Source organism: Bison bison, unplaced genomic scaffold (genome assembly GCF_000754665.1).
Source record: "Bison bison bison isolate TAMUID 2011002044 unplaced genomic scaffold, Bison_UMD1.0 scf7180017864516, whole genome shotgun sequence".
Lineage (NCBI taxonomy): Eukaryota > Metazoa > Chordata > Mammalia > Artiodactyla > Bovidae > Bison > Bison bison.
This window is the reverse complement of record NW_011495069.1, coordinates 1,194,483-1,206,851: the sequence shown is the minus strand read 5'-3', so window position 1 is coordinate 1,206,851 and position 12,369 is coordinate 1,194,483. Positions and strand designations below refer to the sequence as shown.

The 12,369-nt window shown below is 56.3% G+C and overlaps 1 protein-coding gene across 1 annotated transcript in view; it reads right to left on the bottom strand.

Moving 5' to 3' along the window:
- IGSF21 (immunoglobin superfamily, member 21) overlaps positions 1-12,369 on the bottom strand; it is a 155,630-nt gene that overhangs the window by 4,553 nt on the left and 138,708 nt on the right. The window contains exons 5-6 of the mRNA XM_010830220.1: positions 11,632-11,747; positions 7,783-8,257 (exon numbers count right to left, since the gene is read on the bottom strand). Coding sequence (XP_010828522.1) covers positions 7,783-8,257; positions 11,632-11,747 — 591 coding nt within the window. The remainder of the gene's footprint in view (positions 1-7,782; positions 8,258-11,631; positions 11,748-12,369) is intronic.

The window sequence follows — 12,369 nt, the reverse complement described above, 5'->3', positions numbered from 1 at the left end:
CGTGAGCAGAAGGAGCAGACAGCTCCTGGGTCAGACTCCCAACTGCCGGCTTTTCTAAAGGCCCCGCCCACCCGCTTCAGGCCGGCCTGGGCTTCCTGGCCTCCAGGAGAGGGAGCTCACATTTATCAGGCGCCTGACACGCACTAGACTCCGTTCTAGGACCGTCCCCAGCCCGCGCCCTCATCCTGATGCTTACGAAGCAAGTTGCCATGAAACTCATTCTGCAGGTTACGTAACTGGCTCCCAGGAGGTCAGACAGCGAAGACCTGGCCGGAGCAGGACCCGAGCGTGCATCGGTCTTTAGAGGGGCGCTCAGAGCCCGGGAAGCTGCTTGCATGTGGGCAGCCAGACCCCTCCCCTGCTGCGCTGCGTTCCCGGGTGGAGCCAACCCTGAGGGGCATGGGGTGGGTAGGTGAGGGGTCTGCTCTGCCCTCATACCTCCGGGCCTGACCCTGGCAGCTGCCAGCCAGTGAGAGCCTTGGTGGCAGGCAGCCCCTCTGACCTGCAGCAGGAGCTGCTGGGAGGCCAGCGGCCACCACCCACACCCTTCCACTGCATGCTGACGCCCTTCAGCAGCTCCTGACAGGCTGGTCCTGGGCCCGCTCTCCTGCCCCTAGAGCTCATCGCTGAAAAGACCCACAGGAAGGTTCTCTGTCCCTGACATCTCCTTCCTCTCAATTCCTGGACATGTGGAAAGAGTGGGAGTCTGGAGACCCAGGACTGAGGCCTGTCTTCCAGTCCCTGGTTACGTGATTTGCATGAGTCGGTTCAGCTTGTTGGGCCTCAGTTTTCTCCCCTGTACATGGGGAAAATAGGCCACTCCCCCACTCTTTGAGAAACTGTTCTGAAAATGACAGTGAGTGGGAGGGACGAGACAGAGATGTGAAATGGTGTGCATCTGCTCAGGGGCGTGCACGAGATCCCGGTTTTATAACTGCTCTCTTTACTCCCTCAGCATTGTGCTGCAATACTAGCCTTGTGAAATCTCGTGGAAAAGCTCTTCTAGGCCCTTCACTGTGGGAGTTCTGGGTCTTCACGAAGACAGTCATCTACTCACTCACCCACCTACTCATCCACCCACTTACTCATCCATCCATCCCTCCATCCATCCCTCCAGCCTTCCAAGCATTCATTCTGTCCATCCCTCCATCCACTCATCACTCCATCATATTATTCATCCCTTCACCATGTCCCCCATGCATCCATTTATCCATCTGTCATCTGTCCAGATACCTACCCATAAACCTGCTAATCCGCTCACCCACCCACTCATTCACTCATGTGCTGTATCTGGTTCTTTACTGGACACCTAATCCGTATTGACCACTATGCAGGGCAATGTTGGGGACACAATAATGAATAAGAACAGTAGCCTGTATTCACTGAGTCCTTACTCTGTCACTATGGGAAGCACTTTGGATGCACCACCTTGTTTAATCTTCACTGAGCCCTGTACCGTGTGAATAAGACCCTATCCACATTCAGCTTAAATTCCAGTGGAAGATCCAGGCAATAAGAAAACATATCATATACTTGCATGCGTGCATACTCAGTCATGTCTGTCTCTTTGCAACCCCATGGACTGTAGCCCCTCAGGCTCCTCTGTCCATGGGATTCTCCAGGCAAGAATAGTGGAGTGGGTTGCCATGCCCTCCTCCAGGGGATCTTCTCGGCCCAAGGATCAATCCTCCCTCATCTCTTGCATCTCCTTGCACTGGTAAGTGGATTCTTTTTACCACTGAGCCACCTGGGAAGCCTCTCATACACTTGCAGATGGAGATAAATGCAATGCCAGAAAACAAGCAAGGGAAGGATTTCGAGGGGGGCCAAGACGAGACCGGGAAAGAGAGTTCAAGTGAAGAGCCTTTGGGTAGAAAATGTGAGCAGAGACCTGAGTGAAGGAGGGATTGAGATTATCTGGTTATTCCAGGCAGAAAGGAAGGACAGTGCAAAGTCATGGCGGTGGGCTGAGCTGGGCATGCTCAGGGAAGGATAAGGAGAACCCTGTGGCAGGAGCAGATGGAGCAGAGGAGAGCGTGAAAGATGAGCTCCGTGGGGGTGCAAGTTTACACAGGATGCAGTCTGTTTTGGGTTGCTTTGTTTGACTTTCATATATTCTTAAATTGTGATGAAGCTCGCAGAAGGGAAATGCGCTGTTCTTAAGAACACAATTTGATAAACCATACTCCATGTGAACACCTGTGTAACCACTCTCCCGGTCAAATTCGAGAACGTTCCCATCCCCCCCAGAGGTCCCCCGAGACCTCCTCCCAGTCCGTTTCCACCGTCCACAGGTAAACGCTGCTCTGATTCCTGTCCTCAGAGGTCGCTTCACAGGTAAACGCTGCTCTGATTCCTGTCCTCAGAGGTCGCTTCACAGGTAAACGCTGCTCTGATTCCTGTCCTCAGAGGTCGCTTCACAGGTAAACGCTGCTCTGATTCCTGTCCTCAGAGGTCGCTTCACAGGTAAACGCTGCTCTGATTCCTGTCCTCAGAGGTCGCTTCACAGGTAAACGCTGCTCTGATTCCTGTCCTCAGAGGTCGCTTCACAGGTAAACGCTGCTCTGATTCCTGTCCTCAGAGGTCGCTTCACAGGTAAACGCTGCTCTGATTCCTGTCCTCAGAGGTCGCTTCACAGGTAAACGCTGCTCTGATTCCTGTCCTCAGAGGTCGCTTCACAGGTAAACGCTGCTCTGATTCCTGTCCTCAGAGGTCGCTTCTGTGTCCTAGCAGCTCACACAAACGGAATCGTGTGGGGTGCACACTGCCGCACAATGTTCTGAGCTTCACCCACACTGTTGGTGTCTTAGGAGTTTACTTGTCTGTGTTGATGAGAAGTGAACACCCAAGTCTTTGTGGGTGTTCAGTCGTGGGTGACTCTGAGACCCCGTGGACTGCAGCCCGCCAGGCTCCTCTGTCCATGGGATTCTCCAGGCAGGAGTACTGGAGTGGGCTTCCATTGAATCCTCCGTGGGCTCTTCTGAACCCAGGGATCGAACCCACGTCTCTTGCGAGTCCTGCACTGGCGTGTGGGTCCTTTACCACCAGCACCACCGGGGAAGCCCCAGGTCTTCGTGGGCGTATGTTTTCCTTTTTCTCGGGCAAGTATTTATGAGTGAGATTGCTGGGTCATAGGCCAGAGAGGAGTCTTCTTATCTTTGTGAGCAGCTGCCAGTTTGCAGAGCGGCAGCGCTCTCACACACCCCGCGCGGTGTGAAGGTTCTTACTATCCCACATCCTTGCCAGCATCTGGTGCTGTCCATCCTTCTACTGCAGGCATTGTAGTCATTGTGAACAGTATCTTACTTAGGTTTTAGTCTTTATTTCCTTAATGATGTTATTTATATACCTTTTTATATGCTGATTGGCCATTTGTATATCCTCTCTTTAAAAATTTGTCATTATTGATCTGTAGTGGTTCTTTATATATTCAGGATATAAATCCCTCATCGTGTATCTGTGTCGAGAGTATTTTCTCTCAGTTTGTAGTTTGCTTCTTCATCTCACCTCATTTCATTTTCTTGAAAGTGTCTTCTTAGGAGCACAAGATCTGAATTTTGATTAAGTCCAATTCACCAATTTTCAAATTTGCATTTAGTGCTTTTTGTGACCTTTTTAAGACATCCAGTGTCACAAAGATATATTCCTGTGTTTTGCCCTAGAAGTTTTTACGATGCTGGGTTTTACATTTAGGTCTGTGACTCATCTCAGATTAATCGTGTGTGTGCAAGGTAGGGGTCGGTTCATCTTTTCCTTAAGTGTACCCAGTAGTTCCAGGCCCACGTGTTAAGAAGAGTTCTGTCTTCCCACTGAACAGCCTGGGGGGACCTTTGTCAAAAATCCATTGTATGTGCGTCTGTTTCTGGACTGTCTTCTCTTCTATCAATCTGTCTACCATCGCAGTGTTTTGGGTGGGTGTGTACGTGGATTTATATTGTAGATCGGTCAGGGTGGAGGATAGAAAAGGACCCGAGCGGGAGCAGAAAGGCCAGTTTGGGGCTGCTGCACGGATCCAGCGTGAACTGCCAGTGCTTAGATGGGGAGGCTGGACAGGAAACCATGAGGCGGGGTGGCGGTGGGGTCGATTCTGAGGGGGAGCTGCCAGGGAGCTGGGTAAAGGACCCCCTGCAGAGCAGGCGCCCCTGACCCAATTCCTGGGTCAGGAAGATCTGCTAGAGAAGGGAGAGGCTACCCACTCCAGTGTTCTTGGGCTTCCTTGGTGGCTCAAGGGTAAAGAATCTGCCTGCAGTATGGGAGACCTGGGTTCGATCCCTGGGTCAGGAAGATCCCCTGGAGAAGGGAAAGTCTACCCACTCCAGTGTTCTGGCCTGGAGAATTCATGGACTGTATAATCCATGGGGTCACAAAGAGTTGGATATGACTGAGTGGCTTTCACTTTCAAGGATGGCTTGGCTGTGGGGTAGGAGGAAAGTGGGGAGAAGTGGGTGACTCCAAGCGTTCTGGTTTGATCAATGGGAAGAAGGTAGTTGCCGTCTCCTGACACGGACTCTAGGAGCACCAGGCCTCTGTCTTCCTGGGGACAGTGGCGTCTGAGCTGAGGGGCATCCCTGGCAGGGGGAATACTACAGTCCATAGGGTCACAGAGTCGGACAGGATTGAGGCAGCTTGGTGCGCACACACGCACACTCACAGGCATGCACACACACGCACACACGCACACACACCCACACACGTGCGTGCACACACACGCACACACACACACACACAAAGGGAAAGCACAGGGAGGCGTACCCCAGCCCTTGCCGGCCTGACCTTTAAAGTCCTGAGCAGCTGATTGGCACGTGTGCCCTGAGGTCATCTCCTGCAGCGTGCTTTCTCCCCGCCATGGCCAGAGTGCAGGATGCCTTGACCGTGTGACACACAGACCCTCACTCAGGACCCCTCTGGCTCACACCACCATCCACTGGCCATAGCCACTGGCTCCCTGGCTCCTCACCACAGCCACACCAGTGAGCAGTAGGGCGCAGTGGTTAAGAGCATAGGCTCTGGGGTCAGACCTGGCTGGGTGACCCAAGGAGAGCTGCTCTCAGCCCGGGTCCCCTCACTTATAAAATGGGGATATTGATGGCATCGCTCAGTCGCCTCGTAGGGTCCCTGCGAGGAGATCTTGTGGGGAAAGCATCTGGAACAGAGCCCGGTTCCAGGGTACACCCCACACATACACCAGCTTTTCCCGCTCAGAAGGTCAGGAAACGAGGCTCAGAGTCCCAAAAAGCTTGAGACCCTACCAACTGGCAGTGGTTGAGATGAGACAGGAAGCCAGGAAGCCAGCCTGAGGGTCTCTTCACTCACACAGCTTATTTGGCCCCTTCCCCTGGGTGGCCCTGCCGGGTCCCCTAACCCCGTGTCCGTCATGTCCACTGCCTGTGAGCGGGCCTTTCTCTTGCTCTGGTGAGGACAATTGGGGGTGCACGTCAAGGTGGCTCCACTTGGAGGCAGGAACCATCTGGAACCTAGGGCCGGGCAGGCAAGTGCTCTAACGTGGCTTGGGTGGGCATCAGGAAGACTGGGCACAGCACTGCTCCATCACGGGGATGGAAGCCAGCTGCTCAGAAGCCTCGTCTGCTCTCAACTTTCTCATTCTCTTGGGGTGGGCCAGGGAGCCCTCTCGTGGGAAGCCAAGGCTTTGGCGAGAGAGGCCAGGGGTGGCCTCCACGGATAAAGCCTCCTGATAAGAGGTTGAGGCTGCTCTGACTCCCAGCCTGGAAGTAGACTGTATCTTGCGGACAGGGAGGCTCAAATGCAAGAAAGCACTCTGGGAAGGATGGAGGGTCCAGAGAAAAGGGGGGCGGGGCGCCTGGCAAAGTGGGGAGGCTGGGAGAGGGGTCTGGGCACGCTCTGCATGGGAGAGACCCTGGCGCCTGACACAGGGCCTGCCCACAGCGGGTGCTCGCCGAGTTTTCCTGGCATGAAGAGCAAATTGTACTCACAGGGCAGGTGCTGTGACAGCAGATGCCCGAGGCAGCTCAGCGAGTGGCAGCTGGGGCAAAACACGCTGGAGCCGCCCCGCCCCACTCACCGCGGACAGCGCACTTCACCTTGTGGGTCTCAGTTGCCTCCTCTGTATGGGACACTGCTAGCCCTAATCTCATTCAGTGACCACGGGGGTTAACAATCGGGTATCCGCTGGGTTCGTACGAGGAAAGCGATGGCCTGTGGTATGTGGTAGGTGTTCAGTAAATGCTAGTTAGCCGTTACGGTCATTTTCTGTGTGGGCAAGTGGCCTCTGGGAATCAAAGGGACTTTTATATGGGTCCTCAGAGAACTAACCCATAGCCAGCAAGGGTGCCCAGCTCTGGGGCTGGTAGGTTCAGTGGCTGGCATGGGGGAAGTGGAGAAGGCACCAACAGAATGGCTGGAAATTCCAGCTCTGCTGCTTATAAGTTTGTGGCTCAAAGGAAGGGATCCCACCAAAGTGAGGCTCGGTTTTGCTCACCTGTAAAATGGGCCTGCATGGTAAACTGCCTGTGAAGGGCAAACGAGAGGCCCCTGGCATATGTTCCTGGCGCATAGTAGGTGTGCATGTACACCTTTCTCTTGGTGCCTGGTGCAGAGTTGCTGCTGGGTTTTCTGGTGGGCCAGCTGAAAGCAGAGATGCCCTTTGGACGCTGCCGCCGCTGCCTGCCACCACCGCCCGCCCGGCACAGGCTGGGGTCTCAGCTGTCAGCAGTCACTGTTCTCTCTCCCTGTCGTGGGGGGTCTGGGCTGGGGGCTGCGGGTGTTTCCAGGCAACTTCTCACCACTGAGGGAGCTGCAGGGACAAGCCCAGGCTCCTTGGGCTGGGAGTTGAGCTGCTGGGTGCTGAACGTCAGGTCCAGAGTGTTGTGGGCAGAGGGGACCAGTACAGGGTCATTGAGGCCATCTCCCTGCCCTACCCCATCCCAGTCAATACAAACTCTGGCTTGAAGGGTCTCATATTTCTAGAGAAGATTCCACACGTCGCTTCTCCTGCCGCTACTAAGCTGGGAGATGGATAAGGGGAAATGGGTCAGATCTTAGGGAGCTGCTCTGGGGAGCAGCCAAGCTGGTGCTCTGCAGGAAGAGGAAGCAGGTCCCAGCTGGGGACTAGATTCTCAGGCTGAGCTGACCCTGGGCATTCGGTTCCCTGGTTGAGCCACTTCCCATATCCCTGCAGGTGGCAGGGTTTCCACGGTGCCCAGCCAGAGCGGTGCCCTCCCACAGCGGGTACGTTCCCCGCCCCCTGCTGGCCAAGCTTCCATAACCGCTAGCAGTCCTGACCCTGATCCGACCAGCTTGCGACTTGCCACGCTCATGATCCATGCCTGGTAACTCTTCCCTGGGCTCGTGAGTCTCTTATTCAATCGAGAAAACCCCCTTGTCCCCTCCGTGTCCTCATCTTTCCCTGACCTGACTCAGCAACCCTATCTTACGAGTCCCAACTCCTGTGTATCCTTCACTCGCGCAGCAAACTTCCCTGGGACTGGCACCTTCCACCCATCTTCAACCTTGGAAAGCCCCCGTGTCTAACACTGATACAGCGAACTCCCCAGGCTTCCATATTCCTGATCCTGGTGGACCCGACTCCCCAGACCCCCCCATAGCCTCCCATGTCCTCCAACCCAGCTCAGCAAACCTCCCAAAGAGCCTGCCCCTGACCTCCGTGCCCGACCCGAACCCCGGCTTGCTCCGTCTTCTCCCCGTCTCCGGGGTGGCCGGCGGCCCACCGCCCTGTTCTAAGGCTCCCCACCGCCCGGCTCTGCAGGGAGGGGGCGCTGCAGAGGGGCTCCCAGCGGGCCTCACCCAGCGTGACCTCGGCCTGCATGGGCATCGACAGAGCTGGGTGCTTGACCTCGCAGCTGAAGAGGGCCTCGTTGTCGATCTGTGGGTTGAGCGTCCAGGTGAGCAGGGCGCGCACCTCCACCGTGCCGTCGCTGCCCGGGCTGTGGCTGTGCCGCAGGAAGTAGACGGGCTCGGAGCTGTGCACCCAGCGGGGGAACTCGCGGCTCACCACCGTCTCCGGGATGCTCTCGGTGGTCGGCTGGATGACGCTGCTGGGATCTGGGGTCAGGCTGCGGGAGGGGCGCTCCGTGGAGGGACGCCCGCCCCGGGTCTCAGCGTCCAGCAGGGACAGGGACCTCTGCATCTTGGTCTCATCCAGGTCACGGTGCAGGAGGCTGCGGAAGGGCCTGCTGTCCTGGAGGGGACCAGAGCTGGCCGCCGGCGGCTCCGACAGGGGCACTGCGTCGATGGGCTCCCCGTCTCGCTTGAAATAAACCTGAAATCACAAGGAAGGTGGGGGGAAGATTTGGCCCCAGTGGCCGGGACCTCCCGAGGGGCTCTCAGAGGCCCCTCCTGCTCCTCGTAGCCTTCTGGATGGACCCCGCTCTGCCCCTCCCCCGCCAGCACCCCTGGCGCTCTGAGGCAGCTCGCGTCAATGGGGACACGCGGGCTCTGGTGGCAGAGGCTGAGCCAATGAGCTTCTTTGAGCCTCAGTGTCCTTAGTTGTAAAGGGAATACTGGGGCTTCCCCGGGTGGCTCAGCGGTAGAGAATCCTCCTGCAAGGCAAGAGTCACAGGAGACGCAGGTTCAAGCCCTGGAAGATCTCCTGGAGGAGAAAATGGCAACCCACTCCAGTATTCTTGCCTGGAGAATCCAATGGACAGAGGAGCCTGGCGGGCTGCGGTACATGGGGTCGCACAGGGCTGGACACGACTGAAGCGACTTTAGCACGCACGCCCACAAAGGGAATACGAACACCTACTTCCTGAGGCTGTTGGGTGCTCAGAAACAGTGAGCAAAAACAGGACCCTGGACACAGCCCTTGGCAGCCCTCCCCCAACCCCAGGCTGCAAGGGGGTGGTCCCTGTCCACCTGGAGAGAGCAGGGCAAGAGGGTAGATGGGCACCAGAGAGTAAATGAGATGTCAGAGGAGGAGGAGAGGTGTGTGTGTGTGGGAGGGCACTGGTGCAGGATGGGGCGAAAGCCGGCATCCTCGCGCTTTCTCTGCTAATAGGGACTTCGAGTTTTGAGAGGCGGCATTTAATTTAATTTGCTGTCTTTTTATTTTGGTACATACGCCAGAGGCCTGTGGGGATTGGGTGTATATATTTTTTTCAATAAATGAGATAAATAAATCGGTGGGAGGCAGGGAGAGGGGAGGCCAGGAAGCAGCTCTGGGGACGCTGGTGGCGGTGGGGAAAGGGAGATGGAGGTGCCCGGAGGAGGGTGTGGGAGAGTGCATGAAATGTGGGGTGCGCAGAGGCTGTCAGCGTTTATAGCTCCAGCGAAGAATCTCTTATGCACATAATAGCCAGCTTTGGGGTTTTTCTTTCTTTTCCTTTTTTTTTTTTTAAAAGTGCTTCAAAAGCAGGTTTGTAATTTATATCAAAGAATTCTTTCAAGTTCTGACGTCCCAGGCAAACATAAGGTGCCTGGAATGCGGGGAGATGAGGATCTCCTGTATATTTGAATTTCGTATTGCTATGTCTTAAATGGCAGGAGCCAGAGGGCTGAAGCAGGGGTGTGGGGTAGGGGAGGTCTTCTGGCAGCCTCGGGACTGTGAGCAGAATTTTTTGTGTGTGTGCTGTGCAGAAAAGGCATTTTTCTTTGGGGAAAAAGACCAGCTTGTCTCACTTTAGGGAGGCCAGACCTCCTTATGGGTTCCGAGGCGGAAATCTTGGGACCATGTCCTGCCCTCACTGGTTGCTGGCTTTGAGGCTGCTTTTGGTCTGTGTCCTTGGGGCTGTAAGGTCAGGGGCAGGACCTTATCACAGGCGCACTCTGCTCCCCGCCACGGCCCGCTATGCCTCTGGGCACCTGCTTATTGCCCTGTATCGGTTCGCTTCACACCTGTTTACTCCTGTCCCGTCCTGGGCAGCTGGGTCTCCCTGGGCCACAGCCTGGGGTGAACTGGCCCAGGTCCCAGGATCACCCTCCATGGATCCCACCTGTGAGACAGTCGGGGGTCTGGAAGGAGAACCACTTCCCCACCTGGGACTCAACTCCCCCTGCCCATGGCTCCACTCTGCTCAGTCATGTCCAACACTTTGTGACCCCATGGACTGCAGCCCGCCAGGCTCCTCTGTCCATGGGATTTCCCAGGCAAGAATACTGGAGTGGGTTGCCGTGCCCTCCTCCAGGGGATCTTCCCGACCCAGGGATTGAACCCAGGTCTTCGGCATTGTAGGCGGATTCTTTACCACGTGAGCTACCAGGGAAGCTGCTGACTCCACTCTATGCCTCCTAATCCCTGTGATGTGTGAAACTCACAAGGTCAAACTGGAAGGGGCCTTGGGGGCATGCACCCCATGTGCTCTCGATACGGTTCAGGGAGCCCCGTGAGCTGTGCTTAGTCGCTCAATTGTGTCCCACTCTTTGTGACCCTATGGACTGCAGCCCGCCGCGCTTCTGTCCGTGGGGATTCTCCAGGCAAGGATACTGGAGTGGGTAGCTGTGCCCTCCTCCTCCAGGGGAACTTCCCAACCCAGATCAAACCCACATCCCTTGTGACTTCTGCATTGCAGGGGATTCTTTAGCAGCTGAGCCACCAGGGGAGTTTGCAGGGAGCCCTAAGGGTTCCACAGACGAGCCTCAGGACCCATTAGGGCAACTTGCCCTTCCTTCACTTTTAAAGATCTTCTACACGGGGCTTCCATGTATATTTCATTTAGATCAAACAGGTCCTGCTGCTTCTAAAAAAGCTGAAAAGCTGTAATACTGTCCACACTCTAAACCTCCTCAAAAAGCCTGAGAAGCAGAGGGGGGCTTTCCTGCTCAGGGTCACTTGGTACAAGTGACGTCAGGGCTGGAAGCCAGCTCCCCGGATGCCCTCAGGTCCTATCCTCCCCCACCCACTTCAAGCTGCTGTGACAATAACTCAGGAGCTGCACCAGCAGACCGCAGAGTGGTTGGCGGTGACGTTTACTCGCTCAGTCTTACCCGACTCTTGTGACCCCATGGACGGGGGTCGCCAGTCTCCTCTGTCCAAGGGATTCTCCAGGCGAGAATACTGGAGTGGGTTGCCATGCCCTCCTCCAGATTCCCGATGCAGGGATGGAAGCTCCATCTCCTGCATTGCAGGTGGACTTTTTACTGCTGAGCCAGCAGGGAAGCACCCCCCAAGTGGGTGGGGTGGGTCTAGTAAGGAGTTGGCCAAAACAGAGAGTCCCCATTTCCTTTCTCCCCCTTTCCTCTCCCTTCCCTCCCTCGCTCCTTCCTTCCCGCCCTCCTCATTGGACTTGGAGCTGGAGGGCACGACCTTGAGCCCCAGCGCTGTCACGGACACAGTGGGGGCCTCTCTCCACTTTGCTTCCCTTCCCGGGGCCTCATCAGTCTCCACCTGTTCAGTTACTGGGGTAGGGGTGTGCTTGAAGCTGGAATCTTCTGAAGATCACCCTCACTGCAGCTCAGGGACTTCAGGGTCCAGGAGACGTGGGGGTCCTCCTCACCTCACCAGGAGGCAAGAGAGACTCACGGACATCCGGGTGGGTCAGATGAGTAGGCAGGGTCAGACCAGGCAGACAGAGCAGAGCGCCCCTTCGCGGACAGCGGCCTCTGCCCCTCGCTCTGCCGGTGAGCTCCGTGCTGACACGGCCGCTGGATGAGCCACACAGGAGGGGACACAGCAGGGGCGGCTGCAGCGGTACTCACCGTGGGTGCCGGTTTCCCTCCCGACACAATGCAGACCAGCGTGAAGTTCTGGGCTTGGTAGCGGCTGAAGGGGGCCGGGGTGTCAGCGGCCACCACCTCGATGGAGGTGGGCGGAGCTACCCAAAGAGAAGCACAGGGAGAGCGAGGCTTCACTGGAAGGTTCAGAAAGAATTCAGGGATGACCTAGGCCAGGCCAGGTCCTCTGCTAGGTGTGGTGAAAAGTGTGAAAGGGAAGGTCGCTCAGTCGCGTCCGACTCTTTGTGACCCCCTGGACTGTAACCCGCCAGGCTCCTCTGCCCATGCGATTCACTAGACAGGAATACTAGAGTGCGTAGCCCTTCCCTTCTCCAGGGGATCGTCCCAACTCAGGGATCGAACCCAGGTCTCCCGCATTGCAGGCAGATTCTTTACCAGCTGAGCCCCCAGGGAAACCCAATAGGTGCTTTGGCAGAGGACAAATGTTGCACAGTTCCAGGGGGTGCCCCCGCCATCAACTGCCATGAGAATGACGTCCCTGCTGGGCATACAAATGAGGGCCCTGCCACCTGGGGCTTACAGCCTGGCGGGGAAGATAACTGGGAATGGAGAGACCACCATGGTCCACTGTGCTCAGGGCATCAGATACCTGGTGTAGCCAAGTGTGCAGGGCCCCACCCAGGCCTGAGGAAGTGACCCTGTGCTGTGATCTGAGGAAGCAGCAGCAGGCAGAGGACAAGTGTGGCAGGTGGAAGGAACAGC